Source organism: Monodon monoceros, unplaced genomic scaffold, assembly GCF_005190385.1.
Source record: "Monodon monoceros isolate NGI ecotype Baffin Bay Population unplaced genomic scaffold, NGI_Narwhal_1 Contig3263_ctg1, whole genome shotgun sequence".
NCBI lineage: Eukaryota > Metazoa > Chordata > Mammalia > Artiodactyla > Monodontidae > Monodon > Monodon monoceros.
In genome coordinates this window covers 132,506-160,037 of record NW_021699185.1, presented here as the reverse complement: position 1 = coordinate 160,037, position 27,532 = coordinate 132,506, and the positions used below count along the sequence as shown (strand labels likewise).

General features: G+C 43.2%; 1 protein-coding gene across 1 annotated transcript in view; it reads left to right on the top strand.

The window, feature by feature from the left end:
* The window catches only part of LOC114902758 (unconventional myosin-Vb), a 324,214-nt gene that overhangs the window by 168,792 nt on the left and 127,890 nt on the right, over positions 1-27,532 (top strand). The window contains exons 3-4 of the mRNA XM_029235361.1: positions 3,264-3,435; positions 9,110-9,254. Of these exons, the coding sequence (XP_029091194.1) occupies positions 3,264-3,435; positions 9,110-9,254 (317 nt within the window). The remainder of the gene's footprint in view (positions 1-3,263; positions 3,436-9,109; positions 9,255-27,532) is intronic.

Sequence of the window (27,532 nt, the reverse complement as noted above, 5' to 3'; positions counted from 1 at the left end):
GAAGCCCTTGTTGGAAGATTTTTAATCACAGCTTCAATTTCATTACTTGTGATTGGTCTGTTCATATTTTCTGTTTCTTCCTGGTTCAGTCCTGGAAGGTTATACCTATCTAAGAATTTGTCCATTTCTTCCAGGTTGTCCATTTTATTGGCCTAGAGTTGCTTGTAGCAGTCTCTTAGGATGCTTTCTATTTCTGCGGTGTCTGTTGTAACTTCTCCTTTTTCGTTTCTAATTTTATTGATTTGAGTCCTCTCTCTCTTTTTCTTGATGAGTCTGGCTAATGGTTTATCAATTTTGTTTTTCTTCTCAAAGAACCAGCTTTTAGTTGTATTGATCTTTGCTATTGTTTTCTTTGTTTCTATTTCATTTATTTCTGCTCTGATCTTTATGATTTCTTTCCTTCTGCTAACTTTGGGTTCTGTTTGTTCTTCTTTCTCTAGTTTCTTTAGGTGTAAGTTTAGGTTGTTTATTTGAGATTTTTCTTGTTTCTTGAGGTAGGCTTGTATAGCTATAAACTTCCCTCTTAGAACTGCTTTTGCTGCATCCCATAGGTTTTGGATCGTCGTGTTTTCATTATCATTTGTCTCTAGGTGTTTTTTGATTTCCTCTTTGATTTCTTCAGTGATCTCTTGGTTATTTAGTAACGTATTGTTCAGCCTCCATATGTTTGTGTTTTTTACGTTTTTTAGCCCGTAATTCATTTCTAACCTCATAGCATTATGGTCAGAAAAGATGCTTGATATGATTTCAATTTTCTTAAATTTGCTGAGGCTTGATTTGTGACCCAAGATGTGATCTATCCTGGAGAACGTTCCATGTGCACTTGAGAAGAAAGTGTAATCTGCTGTTTTTGGATGGAATGTCCTATAAATATCAATTAAATCTACCTGGTCTATTGTGTCATTTAAAGCTTCTGTTTCCTTATTTATTTTCATTCTGGATGATCTTTCCATTGGTGTAAGTGAGGTGTTTAAGTCCCCCACTATTATTGTGTTACTGTTGATTTCCTCTTTTATAGCTGTTAGCAGTTGCCTTATGTATTGAGGTGCTCCTATGTTGGGTGCATATATATTTATAATTGTTATATATTCTTCTTGGATTGATCCCTTGATCATTATGTAGTGTCCTTCCTTGTCTCTTGTAACATTCCTTATTTTAAAGTCTATTTTATCTGATATGAGTATAGCTACTCCAGATTTCTTTTGATTTCCATTTGTATGGAATATCTTTTTCCGTCCCCTCACTTTCAGTCTGTATGTGTCTGTAGGTCTGAAGTGGGTCTCTTGTAGACAGCATATAGATGGGTCTTGTTTCTGTGTCCATTCAGCAAGCCTGTGTCTTTTGGTTGGAGCATTTAATCCATTCACGTTTAAGGTGATTATCGATATGTATGTTCCTTTGACCATTTTCTTAATTGTTCTGGGTTTGTTTTTGTAGGTCCTTTTCTTCTCTTGTGTTTCCCACTTAGAGAAGTTCCCTTAGCATTTGTTGTAGAGCTGGTTTGGCGGTGCTGAATTCTCTTAGCTTTTGCTTGTCTGTAAAGCTTTTGATTTCTCCATCGAATCTAAATGAGATCCTTGCTGGGTAGAGTAATCTTGGTTGTAGTTTCTTCCCTTTCATCACTTTAAGTATATCATATCACTCCCTTCTGGCTTGTAGAGTTTCTGCTGAGAAGTCAGCCCTTAACCTTATGGGAGTTCCCTTGTGTGTTATTTGTCGTTTTTCCCTTGCTGCTTTCAGTAATTTTTCTTTGTCTTTAATTTTTCTCAGTTTGATTACTGTGTGTCTTGGCGTGTTTCCCTTTGGGTTTATCCTGTATGGGACTCGCTGCGCTTCTTGGACTTGGGTGGCTATTTCCTTTCCCATGTTAAGGAAGTTTTCGACTGTGATCTCCATATATTTTCTCTGGTTCTTTCTGTGTCTCTTCTCCTTCTGAGACCCCTATAATGCGAATGTTGTTGCGTTTAATGTTTTCCCAGAGGTCTCTTAGGCTGTCTTCATTTCTTTTCATTCTTTTTTCTTTATTCTGTTCCGCGGCAGTGAATTCCACCATTCTGTCTTCCAGGTCACTTATCCATTCTTCTGCCTCAGGTGTTCTGCTATTGATTCCTTCTAGTGTAGTTTTCATTTCAGTTATTGTACTGTTCATCTCTGTTTGTTTGTTCTTTAAATCTTCTCGGTCTTTGTTAAACATTTCTTGCATCTTCTCGATCTTTGCCTCCATTCTTTTTTGAGGTCCTGGATCATCTTCACTATCAGTATTCTTAATTCTTTTTCTGGAAGGTTGCCTATCTCTGCTTCATTTAGTTGTTTTTCTGGGGTTTTATCTTGTTCCTTCATCTGGTACATAGCCTTCTGCCTTTTGATCTTGTCTATCTTTCTGTGAATGTGGTTTTTTGTTCCACAGGCTGCAGGACTGTAGTTCTTCTTGCTTCTGCTGTCTGCCCTCTTATGGATGAGGCTGTCTAAGAGGCTTGATGGGAGGGACTGGTGGTGGATAGAGCTGACTGTTCTTAATTACATCTTTGTATTAATTACATGTGTACAGGTGTCAGTTATATATCCTGTCACTAAACGTATTTTGAGTATTTATGTAGTCCAAGTGGTATGTATGCTGAGAGTACAAGGATAACACCTTGTATTTGAGATTTGACTTTACGATGTGTAGTCATAGGGCCTAATCACACACACACACACACACACACACCCCTCAAGCTCCTATTATACTTTAGGTTAAAGTAAAATTACTGCTCGCAGTTAGGTTGGGGAAAAATATGTGGACAACTTGAATGGAATTATGGAGAGCAGTTTGCTAGTTGTAAGGTTATCCAAAAAAAAAAGGTGAGTGTGTTGGATGATGGGAGAGAGAGTAAAGAAACAGCAGCATCACATTGGGCAAACCAAAGAAGCTTTCCTGGATAGGAGAAAGAACAGTACAGCAGCTAGAATTAAAGACTCAGTATTTTTGCATTGAGAAGCAGAAGAACACTTTATTAAATCTACCTGTGCTTCCTGAATTTCTCATGTCATTCAGTCTTTTACCTTGATACACTGGGATTATGTTATCAGCAAATTTTCTACCTGAGCTTGTCACTTATGGCAACACAGGTATTTTGTTCAACTCGCTTTGTTTGAAACGTGTTATTTATCTTCACTTATGATCATGTTAGGGTAGCGATCCTAGCCAACAAGACAGGACATTGAATACCGGCTAAATGCTTCATAACTGTGCCTTTTTGTGTTTGTCACTTGCCTTTCCTTAGATTCGGGAATACCCCATTGATGTCCAAAGCAACCAGCTTCCCTTCCTGCGGAATCCAGATATCCTGGTGGGAGAAAATGACCTAACTGCCCTTAGCTATCTACATGAGCCTGCAGTTTTGCATAACTTAAAGGTCCGTTTCCTGGAGTCCAACCATATCTACACTTACTGTGGTAAGTGGGGTATCTATTGGCTGTGTGTGTTTGAAAGTGCTTACAATCTTTAGACTTTACCTGTTAAACCCCAGTGGTTAAGAATCCTACTTTCACTCTCATTATAAGTGCCTCTCACCTGAGACCCTTGAAATGTTTGCAGTCAGTGAATGTGGCTTAATTAGGCTGCCATACCTCTCTGTGGGAGGATTGGTGTTAATCACAGCTCAAGCAGGGAAGAAATGGGCCACACCTTGTGGCTTGATGGTCAGGCACATTCCTGGAATCAGTAGGAAAGCAGTAAATCCATCCCAATGTGCTAGCTCAGGCATTTGCTCTCACTGTGGAGTGCACTGATGCAAATGTACAGCTGGCTTGTTTTTGTTTTTTATTGACTTTTTATTTTATATTGGAGTATAGGTGATTAATAATGTGTTAGTTTCAGGTGTACAGCAAAGTGATTTAGTTATACATATATGTGTATCTCTTCTTTTTCAAATTCTTTTCCCCTTTAGGTTGTTACACAGTATTGAGCAGAGTTCCCTGTGCTATAAGTAGGTCCTTGTTTGTTATCCATTTTAAATATAGCATTGTGTAGGTGTCAATCCCAGACCCCCTATCTCTCCCCACCACACTTCCTTCTGGTAACTGTGAGTTGATTCTCTAAGCCTGTGAGTCTGTTTCTGTTTTGTAAATAACTTCATTTGTACCCTTTTTTTTTTTAAGATTCTGCATATAGGCGATATCATGATATTTGTCTTTCTCTGTCTGACTTACTTCACTCAGAATGACAATCTCTGTGTCCATCCATGTTGCTGCACATGGCATTATTTCATTCTTTTTAATGGCTGAGTAATATTCCATTGTATATATGTACCACATCTTCTTTACCCATTCTTCTATCGATGGACATTTAGGTTGCTTCCATGTCTTGGCTATCGTAAACAGTGCTGCAGTGAACATTGGGGTGCATGTTTTTGTTTTCTGCTCGAGAAAGGGCTGCCTTTCTGTCTGACCCTCTCACTTGCCCACGTACAAACATGTGCATGATGAATATTTGTTGAATTCATGATCAGAAACCATGACAAGCGCTTTTTTTAAATTTACTTTTTAATTGAAATATAATTGATTTACAATGTTGTGTTAATTTCAATATCCTGGTTTATCCCAGCATATTGAATATAGTTCCCTGTGCTATGCAGTAGGACCTTGTTATTTATCCATTCTATATGTAGTAGTTTGCATCTACTAACCCCAAATTCCCAGTCCATCCCTCCCCCACCCCACTCCCCCTTGGCAACCAAAGGTCTGTCCTCTACATGTGAGTCTTTTTCATAGGTAGGTTCATTTGTGCCATATTTTAGATTCCACATATAAGTGATATCATATGGTATTTGTCTTTCTGACTTCACCTAGTATGATAATCTGTTTGCATCTATGTTGCTGCAAATGCCATTATTTCGTTCTTTTTTATGGCTGAGTAGTATTCATATATATATATATATATACACACACATATACATATAAACACATACACACAGACACACCCCATATCATCTTTATCCATTCATCTGTTGATGGACATTTAGGTTGTTTCCATGTCTTGGCTATTGTAAATAGTGCTTCTATGAACATAGGGGTGCATGTATCTTTTTGACTTACAGTTTTGTCTGCGTGTATGCCCAGGAGTGGGGTTGCTGGATCATGTGGTAATTCTATTTTTAGTTTTCTGAGGAACCTGCATACTGTTCTCCATAGTGGCTGCTCCAACTTACATTCCCACCAACAGTGTAGGAGGGTCCCCTTTTCTCCATACCTCTCCAGCATTTGTTATTAGTAGACTTTTTAATGGTGGCCATTCTGACTGGTGTGAGGTGGTGCCTCACTGTAGTTTTGATTTGCATTTCTCTCATAATTAGCGATGTTGAGCAGCTTTTCATGTGCCTATTGGCCATCTGTATGTCTTCTTGGGTGAAATGCCTATTTAGGTCTTCTGCCCATTTATTGATTGGGTTGTCTGTTTTTCTGTTGTTGAGTTGTATGAGCTGTATGTATATTTTGGAAATTAAGCCCTTGTTGATTGCATTGTTTGCAAGTATTTTCTCCCATTCTGTAGATTGTCTTTTCTTTTTTATGGTTTCCTTTGCTGTGCAAAAGCTTTTAAGTTTGATTAGGTCCCATTTGTTTATTTTTGTTTTTATTTCTATTGTCTTGGGAGACTGACCGAAGAAAACATTGGTATGATTTATGTGCCATGACAGATGCTTTAAAGAAATGTCCTAAAATTTCTCTCAGATTTTTCTTGAAATTTCTCAATTTCCCCCATCCCACATTTTGGCTTCTCTTTTTTAGACTATTGTTAAGTGGTATGGTGAAAACAGGAACCCTATATATATTGTCGTTTGAGGGGCAAAGCATTTTAGGATCTGGTTGCAGAGTCAGCTGAGGGCTTCTTTGTGGGGGGTTGTCCCATTTGTACTTCAGTGCCTTGGTCTTATCTGTGATCCTAGGTGAGCCCTCAGGGGGTCAGTTCTTTTCATTGTGATATCCCACTTGGGTTTGGAATTGGCCAGCTGGCTGCTAAGTTAGGGTGAGCTTCTATGCCAGATTTTGGGAGCTGGAAATACCATGTTGATTTCAGTGCTTGAGAGAGTTGCCCAAAGCTCCTTTCCCCCAGTTGTTAGTGAGAGTTTTATTTGAAAGAAGCCCTCAGTAAGTGGTTTTTTTTTTTTAAAAAAAGATTTTTGAAAATCTCCCTTTTTGGAGAAAGGGATAAATGACCACCAGCTTCGCTTTTTACAGGCATTCCTTCTAAGAGAGGTCTGGGTGTCTGCATGCATCTATCCAAGCGTACCTTGGCTCTTCCAGCTTCAGCCTTCAGAGTGACTGATGTAGCGCAGAATTCTAAGTCATCAAGAAGTACTCTTACCTGCTGTGGAGGGGGCTGAGACATTTTAGGAAAACGTGTGACCTCAGAGTAAAATATCAAAATTTGAATGGAATGAATTAGGGTTTTAGACAACTTTCAATAACCAGTAGAACATGAGAGGCTGTTTTTAAGGCGAATGACTTGGAGAATTCTCTTATTAATTGGAGTTTTTCTCAGTTCTGGGCCTTATTTTTCATTCCAGGTTGTATTTTCAGGAAAACTTTCGTCTGGAGAGGACTTTGTCTTTGGACTTTGTCTTTTTCCTCTCCTTGCCCTTTCTCCTTTACTTGGGTAATATGGTTTATTAAGTTTCACGTTTCTTTCTCTCTCTCTCCCTCTCTCGTATTTTTTCCCTTTTTAATAGACTTTACGTTTTACAGCAATTTTAGGCTGAGAGCAAAACTGAGTGGAAGGTACACAGACTTCCCATATAACCCCTTTCCCAACACATGCAGAGCCTTCCCCACTATGACCATTCTGCTCAAGAGTGAAACATTTGTTAAAATTGATGAACCCACAATGACACATCGCGATCACCCAAAGTCCGTAGTTCACGTTAGGTCACTCTTGGTGTTGTGTGTTCTGCGGGTTTAGACAAATGTATAATGACATGTAGCCACCGTTATGGTATCATAACAGTAGTTTCACTGCCCTAAAAGTCATCTGTGCTCTGCCTGTTCATCCCTCTCTCCCTGCTAACCCCTGGCAACCACTGAGTTTCTATACTGTCTCTATAATTTTGCCTTTATAGAATATCATATGGTGGAGTCACAGTGTAGCCTTTTCGAATTGGCTTCTTTCACCTAGTAATATGTATTTAAGTTTTCTCCATGTCTTTTCATGTCTTGATAAATCATTTCTTTGTAACACTAACATTCCATTATTCAATGTACCACAGTTTGTCCATTCACTTACTGTAGATCATCTTCGTTGCTTCTGAGTTTTGGCAATTATGAATATAGCTGTTATAAACATCCATGTGCAGGTTTTTGTGTGGATATGTTTTCGACTCCTTTAGCTTAATACCAATGAGTGTGATTATTGGATCATATGGTAAGATTATGTTTAGTTTCGTAAGGAGCTTCCAAAGTGGCTGTGCCCTTTTGCATTACCACCAGTGATGAAATAAGAGTTCCCTTTGCTCCACATCCTCGCCAGCATTTGACCTTGCTGGTGTTCTGGATTTTGGCCATGCTAATAGGTGTATAGTGGTATCTCATTGGTGTTTCAGTCTGCATTTCCCTAATGACTTACGATGTGGAGCATCTTTTCCCATGCTTATTTGCCAGCTCTGTATCTTCTTTGGTGAGGTGTTTGTTTAGGTCTTTTGCCTGTTTTTTTAAGTAGATGGTTCATTCCCTTACTGTTGGGTTTTAAGAGTTCTTTGTATATTTTGGGTAACAGTCCTTTATCAGATATGTCTATGGCTTGTCTTCTCATTCTCTTGACTGTTCTTCTTTTCAAACACCAGAAGGGAGCACAATGTAGGAGCTCTCCCATCTTGGCAGGGACCCTTTGCATTCTTGCCTTCTCTTCCCCAGATGACTGGAAAAGCTCACATTTTTTATACCCATCAGTGGTTCCCTTGAGATCCAGAATATGTTTATGTGAAAGAAAAAGGCATGAATTTGTCTTATCTTGAATATTGAGTTTGTTTTTTTTCTCGCCCTTCACATTCTCAAATATCAATTTACCTTGCCCTTCCGTAAAAGACCTTCAGGGTGAGAGGATTTGCTAACTCTTCATTCAACATGTAGTTAGTGAGTCCACCATTGCAATATGTCCTTTTGGTGGCACAAGATGGGAAAAATAGTGAAGTGAAAGATAATGCATGATATAGTGTGATGTGAGACAATAAAAAATAGCCAACAGTGCTTACTGTGCAAATCTGAATGATGTGAATGTTCTCTCTATTAATCATTTTACCCTCAGGATAACCAGGGAAATGCAATTATTATCCCCATTTTGCAGTCTAGTAAACTAAGGCACTCAGAGGTTAAGTAATTTGGCAAAGTCACACAATTAATAATCAGCTGATGTATAGCACGGGGAGATCAGCTCGGCGCTGTGTGAGCACCTAGAGGGTGGGATAGGGAGGGCGGGAGGGAGACGCAGGAGGGAGGGGATATGGGGATATATGTGCACGTATAGCTGATTCACTTTGTTATACAGCAGAAACCAACACAACATTGTAAAGCAATTATACTCCAATAAAGGTGTTAAAAAATAAATAAATAAAAAATAATCGGCTGAGCCGAGATTTGACATTACGATGTGTAAATCGTAGTTCCTGTTCACAAGTTGTTTATATTTCAGTTAAGACAGCCCACATACAAATGAGAAATTAATAGTCCCTCTTTTAGATTTTAATTCTGAGATTAGTTTTTTAAGCCTAACACCTGTTGGCCGGGTTAAGTACCCTCTTCTTTCTGATCCTGCAACACTCTGTACATGTGTATTTTATGAATTCAATTTGTTGAGCATTTGTGCATGCGTGTTTGTGTGTGTGTGCACACGTCCCTGTGCATATTATGCTTATTCCATGCTCTAGGGCATTTGGAGGCCTGGCCTGTCATTCTTTTCTCCATCAGGGCCTAGCAGAGTGCCTGATAAACACACATACATCTAGATTTAGTTGAGTGATTGGTTAAGACTCATTCTGTTCTCTTTCCTTCTTTAGTTCTGATGTATATGAACAGGGGCCTGTAAAGCTCTTGTCACGAGGCCGTCGTGCTCTCAGAATCTGACTGCATTTTCTGTTTGCAGGGATCGTGCTTGTTGCCATTAATCCTTATGAACAGCTGCCAATCTATGGTCAAGATGTCATCTATGCCTACAGTGGCCAAAACATGGGGGATATGGACCCTCACATCTTTGCTGTGGCCGAGGAAGCCTACAAGCAGATGGCCAGGTAAGAATAACCTCAGCCCAGAAGTCCTCCTGGGTAGAGTCAGAGGGAAGAAAAGGGAGTTTCTGCCTTCTTTGGCTGCCTTTTCTCAGTGGTGGAGTGGTGATTCTGGGATTGAGGAAGAGTCTTGGGAACCAAACCAGCTCAGGTTCTTTTCTTACTTTCTTTCTTTCCTCATGTCTTCGTCTTATTCTTGTGAACCTGAGCCTTGGCTTGGAGAACAGTGGCTCCTTAGACTTATTTCAGTTTTGAGCAATGCAGTTAATGCCTAGTGTGTCATCGCTCCTTGACTTTCTTTTGGCCTTCTCTCCTCCCCTCCAGGTGTAATGAATCCATTTTATACCATCCCCATTCATTTTGCAGATCTCACTGAAGGCTCCCTTTTGAAGGAACCAGATCTCTGACAACTTCTCGAGATGCCAGGCATTTGGGGCAGATATAGAAATTTCAAATTAGCAGTTATGCATCGTGGTTTCGGGTTTTTAGCCTGGAAGTGGGGTTCTGTTTAGGCACTTAAGCAGGTCTGATTTTCGAACTCTGAAAGATAGGTACAGGTCTGTTTCGTCAGAAGGTGGGCTAGGTGAGTGTATTGGTCAGGGTTCTACAGGGCAACAGAACCAATATGGAGTGTGTGTGTGCGCGCACATGTGTGTGTGTGTGTACGTAAAGAGAGGGATTTTTATTTTAAGGAATTGGCTCATGCAATTATGGAGGCTTGGCATGTCCAAAATCTGCAGGGTAGGCTGGCAGGCCGGAGATCCAGGGAAAAAATACTGCATTTTGAGTCTGAAGGCTTTCCACTAGCAGAATTCTCTTCGGTGGGGATGTCAAATGTTTTTCTCTTATGATCTTCAACTGCTTGGGTGAGGCCCACCCAAGTCTACTGATGTAAATGTTAATTTCATCTGGAAAAGAGCACCTTCATAGCAGTAAAGGTAGTCAAACAGACTAATGTTTGACCAAATGTCTGGGAACTGTGGCCTAACCAAGTTGACACATAAAATTAACCACCACAGTGTTGGTCTTGAACTGTCAAGATATAGTATAGGGAAAGATAGTTTTACCAAAGTTTTGGTGGAAATGCATTCTTCCAATTAACAGAAAAATGCTGGATCCTTTCAGCTAAATCTTTTTTGCCACCTCTAGAGAATATCTTACAGAGCTAGCAGGAAAGGCAGGAGTCCTTTGTAGGGAGGAGGGCTGCTTAGGCTAATTTAGTGAGAGGAGTGAGAAAGAATCCCACTTAAGGTGGCCTGTGCTTCGGTGGATGTCGGGGTGTAATTTTCAGCCCAATGCAAATTTCCATGAGGAAAGACTGTTATGTAAGTTTCCTTACTAAGTTATAGTGTTTTATTGCTGGCTGTGGAGGTCAGTATGTAAAAGGTCTGCTTCCTTATGGATACACAGTGACCGTGTTCAATATAAGCGGTGATTGGAGAACAGCAATATGATAATACAGTGATCTACAACCATTTTATTTCTCCCACATGTTATAGATTGTGGAGCTAAAATGGTCATGACCTTTGATCTCTCTGATGCCATAAAACGACGACATACTATGTCCATCTGCTATCAGGGCTTGACCTGGAGTCGCTTAGCTTGGTAAGCTGTTGAGGCACACACCTCTGGACTGAAGAGTAGTTCAAGGTCAGATCACATGTGGAGAAGGATGAGGGGCAGCGTGATGCAGCACACGGCCTCGCTCAGGTGTGTGCACAGTGGAGGGGGACCTGGGGTCTGGACAGGCTTCTACATCTTGGGAGAATCACTTAAGCCAAGTCATCATTGGCTTCATGTGAGGAAGGTTATCCTTCCTCCCTTACGGATGGTTTCTTTATGGCTCTAAAATGGAAGGCGAGTATGGCCTGGTTCTGACGACTTCCTTCCATGCTAAAAGTTCTGCCAGCTCCCTGAGACTTGTCCTTTCATGGATGTCATTGATGTTTGTTTTGCGTTCCATTCTCCTCTCCTAGCCAGTTGCACTTAGATGCATCAGAAGTTGCTGTTCTTTATCAGACTTCTTGAGGCTCCCCTACAGCTTTGAGAAACATCTAGCCTCCACTTTTATCCATACCATAGATCCTTTTGATTAAATACCTACCTTCCTTTCCGTGCCGGAAGCTGTGCTCTTGGGTTATTTCACTTGTTTGGATCCTTGTTCACACCTGTTAGAGGGAAAGGGCAGGTGTGGGCATCCAGGGTGGTGGTGATATGATCTTGCCTATGGTAATGCATTTGATGATTAAGGGGTTTGGATGTTAAAGTTGTACAAGGAGTTGCTTCCTCAAGGATTTTCTTTAAAGTGCTAAGGTTTATAATCGTTTTACCCACCGAGTCCTAGGGTGTAGCCAAATAATTTTGCTGAAATTCTTGTGCAGTTTTTGCTCATGGACGTGCATTAGAAGCGTAAGGCCAGCACACGTGGCCACAGGAGAGAGAGCTATTTTTGTATAAGTTCTGTTGTCAGCAGCTCATGGTTTCTGCTATTGATCTGAGAGGCATATTAGAAGCCCCAGCAGAATCTTTGCAGGGAAAGAGGGAGACCCACTGGTCAGATGCAGGGACGGTTTTTTGCTGCATTTCCATTATGGGCCTTCGCTGTCAACTTTGAATACTAGAACACGTTCATTGAACAATACTTGCCGACTGTCCTGTGCTCTTCCTGCCTCATCGGCAGTTTTTGAAATAACTGTTATGTGGATCAAGCAGCCACAGTCTAACACAGTTTGCTTTGAATCTGAGCCTCCATAACCGCTGGGCAAAATAAAGGGTACAAGAAACTAAAGTTAATGACTCCCAGTCTTCTGTGACTCTCAGTCAGTTGGCCTTGGACTCAGCAATTCTTTCTCTTGATTCACTGGGGACTGGATTTTCTTTCTTCATGTCGTTCACACTGGGACACTCCAATTCTTGATGCTTTGAGTGTGTGGGAGGAGTCTGTCAAAGCTCGAAGGGATAAATCCAGACCTTCATCCCCATCCTGAGGTTTCCACCCAGAATCTTGTGCTGGATGGAAAGGTTGAGGAGACACGATAACAAGATGATTGGTTTCTTGTCCCTGTCCCTGTTGGCTTCAAGACTAGGCTTGAGAGTAAATGGAGAGTCACAGTGAATAAAAAGGCTAAGCTAGTATAAAACATCAAATTCGTGAATTCTGTCTTCCACATAAGGAACTATAGTTCCCGTGAGACAGGAGACTGACCGCTACTGTATTTCTGCTCCTCCCTTGTTCAGGATCCGAAATGCCCATTCCCTCATTTTTACCTCCCCTGATTCCAGCCTCAGCTCCTGTGTTAAGTCATATCAGCCAACGTTTGTGAAGTATCAATTATTTGATAGGCTCCTTCCCGAATGAACACTAAGAAATGTGAGACCACTCCCCACTTCTTAAGGTGCCAACAGTCTAGTCTGGTTGGAGAGAGAGGACACAGTAGGCCAAAAAGCCTGTAACTGCAGGAAGTGTAAATTGAAGCCATGCTCAGCATTGTTTGAATTGAGTTTGGAGATGATTGTCACCCCTGGGCCAAGAAAACTGTAGAAGCTGGATCTTGATGAATTGGTAGGATGTGTAGAGTGAGAAGCAGAACTCTAGGTGGGTGGAGTAGAGTGATCAATGCCCTAACAGTGGGGCATCAAAAAGTACGGTCACAAAACCACAGTGACATAGTGCTTCACACCCCCTAGGATGTTTGTCATCAGAAAGACATAACGACAAGAATTGGCAAAGATGTGGAGAAATTAGAATCCTCATACGCTGCTGGTGGGAATGTAAAATAGTCCAGCAGTTCTTCAGAAGGTTAGACAGAGTTACCACAGGAGTCGGCAATTCTACTCTACCCAAGAGAAATGAAAACATGTTCGCCCAGAAACTCATCCACAAACATTCACAGCAGAATTATTCACAGTAGCCAAAAGGTGGGGACAAAACTAAATATCCATCAACTGACCAATGGATAGATAAAATGTGGTTATAGCCATACAGTGGAATATTATTTGGTACATGAAAAGGAACAAAATACTGATACAGGGATGAACCTTGAAAATATGCTAAGTGAAAGAAGCCAGACATAAAAGAAGCCATACTGTGCGATTCCACTCACATGAAATGTCCAGAGTAGACAAATATGTAGAGAGAGGTAGATTAGTATTTGCCTAGGGCCGGAGGTTTGAGGGGACTGGGGCGTGATTGCTGGTGAGGATGTCTTGTTTTTTTAAGTGGTGGCGACGGTTGGGGGCGGGTGATGAAAATTTTCTGCAGCTGATTGTGTGGGTGGGTGCACAGCTCTGCAGATGCCCTGAAACCCAGTGAATTGTGTACTTTAAATGGGTGAAGCGTGTGTTCGGTGAACTATATCTCAAAAAAGCTATTATTCACAAAAGGCATGGTTAGGGAACCAGCACCCAGGAAAGCTTAACCTATGTGGTAAGTGCGTCTGCATCGGGGGTGTGTGGACGGTACAGTTAGAGGCAGGGTGGCCGGACGGTACAGTTAGAGGCAGGGTGGCCAGACGGTGGAGGCCTCTGAAGGCCGGGGTGAACTTTGGGAGAAAAGTGTGCTCTGTTAACGAAGGGTACAGAGATGGTCAGACGACTCTTGGAAACCCTGGATTAATCAAGTGAACCGTCTGCCTTCAAGGCAGGGGGCTTCTCAGGGTAGTTATGTTGACATGCATTCTGGAGTCTCCAGTCTCCATGATGGGGATGCATTATGCTGGGTTTGCAAATCATATTTAGACACAAAACTGTCTTCAAGGACTCTTTGGGAAATGATGGCCTAGAGCAATGGATACATTTTAGAGCTTGTTAGATAAAGAGATAATATGACACAAGGGATGTTCGAAGACCAATTTTTCTCTGATGGGCCCTATTTCAGAATCGCTTCCTTCTCTCCATATTCCTCCTATACCACTTCCAAGGATGAGAATACCTTCTCATGAGTAGTTTAGATTCTTGCGGAAATACCTTGCCTGTTTCAGTGACCTCTGTGTAATGATTGATAGTAGATGCTGAAGCTGGAATTCAGACCCGGTCTCTGCCCCAAAGCCCTTTGTACCTGCTGAGAAGCTGTACTCCCTCCATCACTGGTGCCTGTCGACTGGCCCCAGCTAGTCTTCCCAAAACAGAGCAAACTCTGGTCCTCAGGGCCATGAGGACCGAAGGATAGACCTTTTGCCTTAATGTTTCGAAAGTGTCTAAATTCCAGAGTGAGATTAGAGTTTTGGTGTATTTTGTAGCTCTGCTGGTAGGAGTGGGTCACCTTCTTGTGCTCCCCAGGTCTGATCCTTTTTTTTTTTTTTTTTTTTTTTTACCTTTTGTGTTCTTTCCTGAAAGAGAGTGGGGACACTGCAGAGCAAATTCATTTGCTCGGGTAGCCAAGGTAATAGAGCACACACATTTCCATCTGGCTCTGCGGTGCTGCTGAGCTGTGACTAATAGTGAAAGATGGGACTGCTCCTGTTCGGGGTCCCGGGGAGGGGAAGTGCAGCTCTGCCCACCTGTGGCAGCCGATTGAAACCTGCCCCCACCTGTGGGAGTGCTCCAAGAGAAATCCTGACTGTGGAGATGTGTTGCAGAGGGAGAGAGGTAATGAGAAACTTCTACATTTTCCATCTTCAGAGGTCAAAAAAAGAAAAAAATAGAATTGAAAACTTTATCTTCCTGGTCATTGGGGTGGCATACTCTGGGATAGACAAGAACGGACTCAGGAGATTTCAGCATCTCTTTTGGGCTGCAGACTCTGTGGAATTTGGGAAAATAATTTTTTAAAAGAACTGCAGGGACTTCCCTGGTGGTGCAGTGGTTGAGAGTCCGCCTGCCGATGCAGGGGACACGGGTTCGTGCCCCGATCCGGGAAGATCCCACATGCCGCGGAGCGGCTGGGCCCTTGAGCCATGGCCGCTGAGCCTGCGCGTCTGGAGCCTGTGCTCCGCAATGGGAGAGGCCACAACAGTGAGAGGCCCGTGTACCGCAAAAAAAAAAAAAAAAAAAGAACTGCACATAGGTGACCAAAATTCACACTTTGCTTTGAGATCAAGTTTTAACTAGAATGATGTCAGTTTCTTCCTTCCTTTTTGATGTAAGGTAGTTTATTATTCTGGGTTGTATAGTTTGGGGAAGTTTGGAATGTGAAGTACTTTCTGATTGAGCCTCATGTTTTCAGTGTTGAGAGCAGAGCCAGGTTTTGTTTCTCTGTAAGATGTTTGCTCTATGGGAGTGTCCAGGGGTCTGTCCCTGGCGATGTCTCTCCCACCTACTGTGTGTCCATGCACAAACCCTTTGGGGCCTGTGGTTCTCAGTGAGTCCACCCTTTAAGGAGAATAGTGGCATCACCTCAGAGAGGGATTTGGACCTGCGAGAGGTCACGAGGAACCTTTAAAACCCATTGAGTGCTATAAAAATTGGGGGAACTGATGTTAAAGCTGACGGACAGCTTCCTTGGCTGTCGTTGAACACAAGTGATGGCATCACTGGGGAGGTCAGTGGTTAGGGAGCAGCGACTTCCTGGATTTTTACAGTAAAGTCTGAAGCTGTGACTTCATTGAGCCCTGACTTTTGGATGCAGTTTTTCCTTCCCATTCATTATGATTTCAGGTCAGGACTAGGTTGCTTTAGGACAAGGTATAGGAGATGTTCAAGATGTCTGAACACAGGAATGACTTTGTCTCCTCTCTGCCATTATCTCTTATTTCTCGAACATGCCCTGGGTAGTTAGTTTCCTTTGTTCAGATTCTTCCCAGGGTGCTGTCTTCCCCAGGCTCTCCTCCTGCACTTACTCCTCCCTGCTTCCCTCGTCTCCTCTCCATGCCCCCCTGCTCAGCCATGCCTGTACACCCCTCTCCCTCCCCACGGGGTGCCCCAGCACCGAGGTCGATAGCATCATTTGATCCTTTATAATCTCTTAGACTGTATAGTTTCTTTATATTTCTACCTACCCTGTTTAAAATTCTAGTTATATTATTTAGATTTGAGTGTAGGGGAAAGTTAAGTATGCAGTGAATGTGGCTAATTATGACATCCCTGTGTTAAAAGAAATTGATGGTAAGTGTATATTGTCATCTCCTTTTAAAATTGTGAGTTTAGAAAAGAATAGGACTGGATCACTTCTGTGACACTGCAGAGGTCATGAATGTTACTAATAGTCAAGTCCCAAATCAAAAATCATAGAGCTGAAAGATACTTCATTTTGTTAGTAACCACTTTTTATCTTACCTGGGGAATGGCGTCATATTAGGAAAGGGCCTGCAGTCATTTGGTAGGAACTGGCTAAGCTGTAGGGACGCTGAAGACCGCATCCCCGCAACTGGTCCTTTGGGTGCTGCTTGACCATTCCCAGTCCACGTAGCTCTGTCTCTCAAGCGCGTTCTATTTTTAACAGCTTTCATTGTCGGGAATTTCTCCATCACGCAGCACTCCACTCGTCTCCAGTCGCCTTCACCTGTGGCTCTGAGCTCTGTCCTGAGCAGCTACACAGGACAGTGAGCATTTCCTTACATGTGGCAGCCCCCTCCCCGACTCTGGCTGAGCATCCTGGCTCCCACAGCCATTCCTTCTGAGCATAGCTTTCAGCCCCTCTCCCACTGTGGGTCGCCCCTGGACACCATCCGGTCTTTCTCTCTGATACCCATGGTCTCTGAATGCGGTCTGCCAGGAGAGGCGAAGAGTTCCTCCTTGCAGAGAGTTTCTGTTACAGAGCCGACAATTGCACTGACTTGGCAGGCGTTTCATATTGCTGATTTTTACTAAGTTTGCAAGCTGTCAAATTCCTATTTCCCCTCCCCGTGCCCACATATGCACAAGAATTATTTTATTACCACTGTAATGAGGTTTAATTGACCAGCAGTAAGCTGCACCTCTTGAAAGTGCAGTTACATTAAATTGCACGTACAGTTTGACCGATTTTGACATACGCATACACCCACGAAACCATCACCATGATCCAGGTAATGAATATTCCCTTAACTTCGAAAAGTTTCTCCTTTTAAGATATGTTTCCCTCATTCTGCAACTTGCACAATTGATTTTTTATATGCTGAGCAGGATTCAGAGTTACCGGTATTAAATTTCACCTTTTGTCCCTGTGTTCCAGTATTCCAGGGTATCTCTTTGAATCTTGATTATTGCATTTGATATTTTAAGTCGCCCTGGCTTGATGCATGTGCAAATTTAATAGATCTTTTGCTTCCGTCCTTATCTATAGATGAGGGGATGTTAACCTGGCTGGATTTCTATAACATGCTGGGAGCAGTTCTTTGACTAAGAACTGATAATTTAATCTAATAGAAATAAAAACTTAGGTCCTTACCTGTATTTCAAATCGTGTTAAAACCTGTGCACACCAGGTTGGTCAGGCGTGATTTTCAGGGGCTCATGTCTGAGGAGGTGGGCACGCCAGACCCCCGTTAGCAGCCCAGCCTCACTGCTTCCTTCCCGTGTTTCACCTGGTCATGTTCTTTTCACCTAAGCTTCCTCCATTTCTTCAGCTGAAGCAAGAGGATCCGTGTGTGTACTTCCATCCTCGGGTTATTGTAAGAGATAACCGGCCCCTGAGCAGCCGTCCCGCGCCGGGCAGGACCCAGTGGACGCGCTCTCGAGCTTCCCCGCGCGTTGTCGTTACCCAGCCTGGCTCTGCTGTCAGAGTCACACTCGTCACCTCACACGGGCTGCTTTCAGAATTCATAGTGGTGCTGACATGTGAATAAGATTTCGTTTTACACGGTGTCTGAAATAATTTTCAGTGAAAGAAAGCTGGTAAAATATGAAGCCCAGCAGGATGAAATGACATTTCTGTTTACATCATGCTAATGCCTTCACACCATGTTAGCTACTCTTTTTTTAACTGCGTATCTTTACATTTATTTCCCGAAAGACAGAGTGGCTGTGGACTTCATGTGCTCATGTGCCCAAGTTTAGTAGGAGAGGAAGGTGCCGTAAAGCGCAGCAGCTCGGCGTCCAGGGACAGGACTGCCTTGGCTCTCAGAACAGAGGAGCCGTGTGACCTTGGCAAGCCACTTAACCTTATTTTGCATCAGTGCCTGCGTGTTTAACATGGGGATAAATAGTGTCTAAATCACCAGATCGTTAGAATTAAATTAGTTGATAAATGGAAAGTGCTTAGAATGATTTCTGGCACTGAGTAAGTGTTCAGTAAGTGTCTGATACAGTGGTGGTGGTGATAATCTGGTGATAAATAATACTGATGATCTGATAAGCAATGTCATTATCATTCCATAGTGTCCAAAGGAAAGAAGTGCTGGAAGGAGACATCAGGGCTGAGCTGGATTCCCTTTATAGGTCGCCCTCAGAGAACAGATGGTCCTTCAGGCCCAAGGGAATAGTAGAAGGCTGGCCATTCCACGTGATTAGCAATGTTCTTTTGGACTTATAGGCTTGTGTTTGAAATTAGAATTACAGAAGTTTATAGGTTGTTGCTAATCTGTCTAGAGGAAATACAGCATCAGTGGCACTATGTCTAAACCTATTTTTTGTCATATACAGAAAACCAACAGCTTTGAGTTTTGAACTTAAAGTGAAGTTGCACTGTTTGTTACTCACTCAGCAGCTCCTAGAACAGTGTTAGAATGTGGACACCACTGCCCTTCGGTGATGGAATCTGTAAGCTTAAGCAAAAGGAAAGTAATACAGTACACTGCAGGAACCAAGTGATTATTCAATTGCTTTTATAGGCAGTTGCTTGAGAGACGGCCTGCCTGATATCACTAACTGAGCATGTGGTGGAGGCCGGAAAAACAGTTTTTCCCATTTTTGGATTGGGTTGTTTTTTTGTTATTGAGCTGCATGAGCTGCTTGTAAATTGTGGAAATTAATCCTTTGTCAGTTGCTTCATTTGCAAATATTTTCTCCCATTCTGAGGGTTGTCTTTTGGTCTTGTTTATGGTTTCCTTTGCTGTGCAAAAGCTTTGAAGTTTATTAGGTCCCATTTGTTTATTTTTGTTTCTATTTCCATTTCTCTAGGAGGTGGGTCAAAAAGGATCTTGCTGTGATTTATGTCATAGAGTGTTCTGCCTATGTTTTCCTCTAAGAGTTTTATAGTGTCTGGCAGCTCAATAACAAAAAAACAAACAACCCAATCCAAAAATGGGCAGAAGATCTAAATAGACATTTCTCCAAAGAAGATATACAGACTGCCAACGACCACATGAAAGAATGCTCAACATCATTAATCATTAGGGAAATGCAAATCAAAACTACAATGAGGTATCATCTCACACCAGTCAGAATGGCCATCATCAAAAAATCTAGAAACAATAAATGCTGGAGAGGGTGTGGAGAAAAGGGAACACTCCTGCACTGCTGGTGGTAATGTGAATTGCTACAGCCACTATGGAGAACAGTATGGAGGTTCCTTAAAAAACTACAAATAGAACTACCATATGACCCAGCAATCCCACTACTGGGCATATACCCTGAGAAAACCATAATGCAAAAAGAGTCATGTACCAAAATGTTCATTGCAGCTCTATGTACAATAGCCCGGAGATGGAAACATCATCGGATGAATGGATAAAGAAGTTGTGGCACATATATACAATGCAATATTACTCAGCCATAAAAAGAAACGAAATTGAGCTATTTGTAGTGAGGTGGATAGACCTAGAGTCTGTCATACAGAGTGAAGTAAGTCACAAAGAGAAAGACAAATACCGTATGCTAACACATATATATGGAATTTAAGAAAAATAAATGTCATGAAGAACCTAGGGGTAAGACAGGAGTAAAGACACAGACCTACTGGAGAACGGACTTGAGGATATGGGGGGGGAAGGGTGAGCTGTGACAAAGCGAGAGAGAGGCATGGACATATATACACTACCAAATGTAAAATAGATAGCTAGTGGGAAGCAGCCGCATAGCACAGGGAGATCAGCTTGGTGCTTTGTGACCGCCTGGAGGGGTGGGATAGGGAGGGTGGGAGGGAGGGAGACTCGAGGGAAGAAATACGGGAACATATGTATATGTATAACGGATTCACTTTGTTATAAAGCAGAAACTAACGCACCATTGTAAAGCAATTATACCCCGATAAAGATGTTAAAAAAACAAAAAAAAACCAAAAACAAAACACAGCTTTTCCCAAGTGGATGGAAGTGAGACTCGGTCACTTCTGGTCCCTGCGGTGGTGCATCAGTTGGTTAGAGAAACGGTCTGCTGGGGCACATTGGTTTTTGGAAGATTCACTGGCATGTGGGAAGAAAATATTAGAACTTCATTTTTCACAATCTTTTAAGGTTTAAAATTCTGTTGGTGTATCTCTTATAATATGCACAGTGTATTAGTACAGTAGCACAGAAAGTAATTTATGAATACATATTTCAGGGGGAGCTTGCTCACAGTTTTCCTAATAGGGGAAAAGAGAGGACTAGTTTCGTGTCCAGGGCAGTGTCTACACCCATAAATGCAGTTGTCTTTGTGGACTAGTTCATGGTCCCCAGAGGAAATCTGTCCCCTGGCCCCGTAGTTCTTATTGGTGTGCTACAGTGGAAAGAAGGTGAGAGAAGGTGGCTGGCTCAGTGCAAGCCATCTCCATCATAGGAGACATACAAGGAAAACATGGCCATTATTCCTCTATCAGTGTCACTTTCCTAGACTGAGTTAAAGAGCAATGCTCTTTTAGTAGCTTTCTGGTTACATCAGAACATACGTTCTCATGTAACAGTGGACAGTGTTTTGTCTCAAAAAAGAAAAAGAAGAAAGCCTTGGGGAGGTCCGTTATAATGGAGATAAATTGTTAGAATTGAATTTTAGTACTGGCCTTGCCCATGGCGGGAGTAAGCAGAGGTTACCCCAGATGACTCCATTTCAGAACCATGGAGAGAATTCCCTGCCCCCCCCCTCCCCCGCCGCCGCCACACACACACACACCTGCTTTACTGAACCAGAATTTCAGGGGTGAAACCAAATTATCTCTTTAAAAAGCTCTAGAACTGATTCAGAAAGGAGTAAGTCTTTGACAAGCGTTTGGGAAATTTTTAGAATAGATGAGTCTCTATGATTTGGGGGATTCAGAGCTGGTGCTCACAAAAAGAATCCGTGTCACAAGCTTTAATTGTCTCCTTAGTCTTTAAGGTCTGCTTGCTTGCTTTTAGCATCTCAGTACGAATTAAGGCTCTGAGAGTGAACTTTGATCAAGGAAAGAAGTTACAGAATTTGAAAGCCTGTTAGAAGGTAGAGGATCCTCCAAATATAGCAGATGCCTAGCTTTTCCTGCCGTGATTCTCAACCCTGGCTGCACAGGAGAATCACTAGGGAGGCTCCAAACTACCCATGGCCAGGCCTCACCCCCAGAGGCTGAGTTAATCAGCTGGTGCTCAGGTGGTGATATAAACACTTCCACGTGCTGTCTTAGTGAAGCAGTGTTGAGAACTTTGCTGAAGCCACCTGTGTAACTCAGGCGATCCACCTGGTCTTTGTCAACAGCAGAGTGTTGGGAAGTGAAGGGACTCTTCTGCGCACAGGTAACGTTGTAGAAAGCCTGCAGGCCATGCAGCACGTCCAGGAGAAGGCCCTGTGTTTATGTCCTTTAGAAGCACCGTGGGCAGATTTAAAAGCAAATGCTTTTTGAGTCCACCTGGCTCCTGTCCCCATCATAGATCAATGATTTTGGAAGCCAGAGGAGGGGCACCTACAGCCAAAAGGTGATGGAAATTAATTCGGCCCTCTGTATTCCCAGAACTAGAGAAGAAAATGCCTCATGGTCAATGACTTGCTTTTAAAAAGGCGTCCCTTTTGTTTAAAAAGGGAATTAACGTTCTTCAGAAGAGCAAGTACCAAGAGTACTTAGAAGTGTGGGATGTCTTTTTAGAAAATGCTGTGTAGGGCTTCCCCGGTGGCACAGTGGTTAAGAATCCGCCTGCCAATGCAGGGCACATGGGTTCGAGCCCTGGTCCGGGAAGATCCCACATGCCATGGAGCAAATAAGCCTGTGCGCCACAACTGCTGGGCCTGCCCTCTAGAGCCCGCGAGCCACAGCTACTGAGCCCGCCTGCCACAACTACTGAAGCCCACGTGCCTAGAGCCCGTGCTCCACAACAAGAGAAGCCACCACAATGAGAAGCCTGCGCACCTCAACGAAGAGTAGCCCCTGCTCGTGGCAACTAGAGAAAGCCCACATGCAGCAATGAAGACCCAATGCAGCCAAAAATAAAATAAATAAATTTTAGAAAAAGAAGAAGAAGAAAATGCCTTGTACCTAGTAAGAGAGGGATGAAGAGCAGGGGGACATCCTAGTATCCAGTGGCTTCTGATTAGTTATACTTAGTAGCTAGCAGTACTGTACCCCTAACGGTGTGGTTACTGAGAGGTTACTGGGGACCTGTTAATATAGGTGTGTGAACTGTGTGGAGTCTAGCTGCGTTTAGCTTAAATGTGGAGTACCAGTCTTCAGTTAAGATATTGGGGATCGATATATGCTCACTCCAGTTGGTTTTGCTTCCCCACTGGGTCGTTGGGCTCCTAGAGTTTTATTCCATTTATCATTGCACATATTGATCCATCATAATTGCCTGATGTGTAGGAATTCTAGCTCAGCAATCCGAAGCAGAGATTTTTCTTCCCAGTTGTATGAGGTTGTCATTTCTACAATGCTGTTCATTTTACTTCCTTGTATTTGTAGATATTTTTATTTTATTTTGCAGAGTATATGTTCATGAAATGCATAGAATAACTAAGAGTTCCCTTCTTGGAGCTGGAAGGCTTTTGAGGTCAAATCTTCTGGGATAGGGGTTCCTTTTCAGCATCTTCAATGTTATGGTACCCAGTCTTTCTGGAAACTTCTAGTCCCCCTCATTCCACTGTTTGAAACTCAGAGGTGAGCAGATATCCTACTGTCACTTACTCCCACCCTCGTTCCTGCCTCTTTTCTGGAGCAGCCACCAGAACAGATTGGTCTGGGAATGCACCTTTAGTCTTTTCTCCTCTAAGCTAGACTCTTCCTGGTCCGGCTAGTGTTCCTCATGTGACGGTTCAGAATTCTGATTGACTTCCTTTAAGTCTATTCCAATTTTTCAGTGTACCCCATGAAACGTGGCATCCGTAAGTAAGCCAAGAGTGTAGATCCAGAGTGACCAGAGAAGGAGTCCGTGGCCATCTCCTGTTCTCCTGGGATATGAATACTTGGGGGCTGCAGTAATAGAAATTTACCAAGTTTCTTGCTGTGATGACTGATGAGTCAACCAAAATACATCCACACCGTGGCCTGGACCACGATCACCGTTAGGTACAACCATTGTGAAGTATGTTGTAGACCCACCCACCGTGGTTGTAGACCCTGTCCAGATCACATTGCTAGGTGGCAGTGTCCATTTTAGCATCCAGGTTTTCCTGTTCTCCTGGGCTCTTTCCTCTCTCTCTCTGAGTTGGGCCAATGATGCATTGTTTTTAGAACTAATCAGAGATGTCCTTGCTATCATGGTACTAAGCCAAAGTGACTGTTTCACAAAACGCTGCAGAGTTTCTCACTTAGGAAGTCTGTAAGAAGAGAATGAGTGGTTTGCTCTTGAGGAAGTCGTCTGGAAGACACTTCTAAGTTTTGAGGAATAAGAAGCAAATTCTGCTTTCCGTCATCGTCATCGTAGGATTCACCCCTTTCCTCCTCCACCAGCCCTGGCATGCTGTCAGTCTTAAATCAAGGGTACCAAAGCTGAACCTGGGCTTTCCCCTTGAGGCTTGGCTTCTTCCTTAGGCTGGTCCAGGGTTCCCCTAAGGACGGAAGTGGGGGGTAAAGAGCCCAGGTTAGAAATGACACTGCCTGCCTCCCTTGGTGCCACTGTGTGCCTTCCTCCAGGCTCTTCTCATCACACCAGAAGGCTCTCCCGGTTCCCCTCACTTCACATCCTGAGTTCTCTTTGTCTGTGATTTACAGTGAAACTGATGTTCACTTTCCCCCAGGCCTGGCTCTTGATTTTGGAATGGAAATTTAACACACTTTTAGTTCATTTCTCCACAGCAACAGACGGAACTTCGAGACAGTTACCATGCTACCAAGACAATTAACATACTCGTGAATCATGTTCTGACAGTCAGAAGGTGAACTTGGGCACTTTTCCTTTGTCTTCGCCTTCCTGTTATAACAATCCTAATCCTCCCGAGACAAGTTAATCCTTTGAGTTGAGGAAGGAGAATGCCATGTAAAAGAAATGTAAAGGAGAAAAGTTTATTAGTGTATCTCAAAAATATTTCCCTACTTTATTGATAGGCATGATAACAGCACGGAACGTTCCTTAAGATCGTAAGTGATGTATGAGCATTACTTAATCATTATTGCAGCACTAACTAAATTTTATAGGTTTGTCAGCGGAACCACAGAAGTCATGCATCTTGCCTAAGGCACATAGCAGGCAGTTGGCAGAGATGACATGAACCCGGGCCCCCGAATTCCAAACCCTGTGTGTGCTCTTGACCACTTTGATACCCTGCGTCCCCGGAAAAGATGATTCTTGGGTTTCTGGCTTGGGAAACTGGGTAGATAGAAGTTCTGATGAGACCAGGAAGATGGGGGGAGGGAGTTAGGAGAGACACTCTGAAGGGTTGAAAATGAGTTTATTTGGGAACTGTTTCATTCAGGATCCCCCACCCCTGACATCCAAATAAAGCTATCTAGTAATTGAGTCTATGATGGAGGTGAGAGGTCTTTGCCTATAGGTGGGACTTAAAGCCTTGGGAGTGGATGATGTCATCGTGGGAGAGATTGTTGAGAAAAGTTCTCAGATCTAACCCTGAGGAAACTGAGCATTTGAAGATCTGGTCTGAAGAAGAACCTGTAGAGGGTGATGATCACCCCTTCTTACAGGTGATGGGGTTTATGCCTCCTTCTTGGGGGCAGTTGGAAATGTGTGTAGGAGTTTTGTTTGGCACAGCTGGGCTGGGGGTGTGCAGTACTGTGCTGATTGGGCAATGCACTGAGTGGGTTACTGCCTTGACGGGATGTTGGTTAGGAGTCTGGAACAACCTGAAACAGGCAGGGCAGTCCTGTGCATCTAAGAAGTGCCTTCCATTGCTCTGCCCCAAATGCTCAAAATGATCTTTAACATTCTTTCTGACACTCACATTTATGTTGCCCTTTAGTTTTCAGGCCTTTTAAAAATCTCCCTATCTCATGGCTCCTCACTTGAAACTCAAGGAGTGTGGAAGGATGGGCTGTTGAGAGCTGAGACCTTGAGGGGCTTGGCCAGAGTCACCAAGCTCATGAGTGGCCGAACTAGTGCTGGAAACCAGTTCTCCTGCTGCTGCTCCAGGGCTCCTGCTGTTCTCTTCTCCTTCTGTGTCTCTGTATGACTGAATGTGGAGGACCTGGGTTTCTAGCTGAACTTCTGCAGGGATGCTGGGCTTGTACTAATGAATTTGCTCCATCTCATGGGAAGTTTTCATGGTTGCTGAATGACAGTGTCTGCCAGGAGACCTGTTGGACACCTGGACTGCTCTCTTTGGATGACCGTAGAGCAGGTGATAATTCATCCTTGGTGGATTCCCATGTATGTACTATGAGTGTGGAGCCAGCACTGGGTTTCAGGCAAATATATTCTTTGCTTTTCCCTGTTCTTGTCATGTCTCTGCGCACTTGACGTGCCCCATCTCTGTGTATGTGAGCAACTTCTAGGTGGACCTACAGGAATGCTCTGGGTACCAAAGTTTTCTGCCCTGGAGATGACAGCAGCCCTCTAAATTCTCAGAGTAGACAAGTAACTATGTAATATTGATTAGATGGCTGACCAAAGACTCTCCTGCCTAAAAATATCTATCTCCCTGGCCTATCACTTTATTTAAAGTGTAACCCTACTTCTCAGCTATGACTCAAAAAAACGATTAAAATATACATAGTATCAGAGAGAGAAAATGTCCTATATGTCACAACTTTCAAATGTAACTCGAGTCTAACGGCTTCGATTTCTGCCACCACAGCCTGAGTTCAGGGCCTCATATTCCATTTGGGTCACTGCTGCAGTCTCTGAATGGGCCTCAGTCTTGCCTGTGTTTCTTTGTTTTACGTCCCAAGTCCATCCTCCACGCTGCTGAAGAGGAGCGTGTGTGTGTGTGTGTGTGTGAGTGTGTGTGTGTGTGTGTGTGTGTGTGTGTGTGTTTTCCGGTAAATGATTTCAGAATGTTAAAATGCTGATGGGAAGGAGCTAGTTGGAGGAGAGAGGTTGCCAGCTGGGAGGGATTTGGGAGACAGAGAAAGGGGATAACCGGTAGAGTGGAATCCTGGACATGGGGCTGGGATCTAGAGCTCAGATGATGAAATTTACCTCCAAGAAGGTAGGATTTTCCAGTTGTTAGGGAAAGGGAGGAGAAGAGCTGGGTGCTGATGCTGCAGGAAGGTTGGTAGATGTGGTAGCAGGAAGTTGAACTGTTCGAGGCCTTTTCCCTTGATTGCTAAGAATTCTTTTGTCCTAGCACATGATAGGTACTGACATGTTAGATGAATAGCATGTGGATTTTGTAGTATCTCTCATAATGTAGATGTGCCTGGGGGAATCCCTGGGATAGGAATAAGTCGCATGTACCTGGGGAGAAGAAAGCTTGAACCGGAACCTGCCGTGTGTGCCGTCAGCTAACTGATGCCCAGTTGCTGCAAAGGCAGGTGGGCGGCCAGATGAGATGACTGTCTCTCAAGGGACAGATGACTAAGTGGGTGGCGACAACCCTGCAGCATTTTCCAAGAGCCCTGCGGCAGGTGCACTTGGTGATCTGGCACGTGGTGTTGAAGACACAGTCATTGGTGTCACATCTCTGTGGACCTGACACCTCCACCTGGCTGGTGGCCACAGACTCTCACTCACCCAGGTTCCCTTGCACTTGTCACAGGTGGGATAGAGAGACCCGGAGAGAGAGAGAGAGAGAATCAGACTTTGAGAGCTGCAAGGATGCTTAGATATTTTTCCGTCTAACTCGTTTATTTTACAGAAGACGAAATTGAGTGCCAAGGAGAGAGGACTTGTTAAGCCCTGCATTGAATTTGTGCTGAGGCCCCATGGTACCAGACCCCAAGCCCAGGGCTCCTTCTAAGCTTCAGTGGAAAGGCCAGCTCCCTGGGCCACAGTCGGACCCGCAGATCTGCCCAGGGTGTGTGTGTGTGTGTGTTGATATGAACTAAGGATGACGTCAGGCCCACCGTTCCTTGTGCTTGACCAGGGTGGACATCAGATTGAGTCACATGACGAATGTGAGACTTCTCTCAAAGAAATGAGTTCTAAACTGTACAAGGAATGAACTATCTAAGAAATTAAAATATTAACATCTTTTATTTTTAAGACTTTTTTAAAGAACAA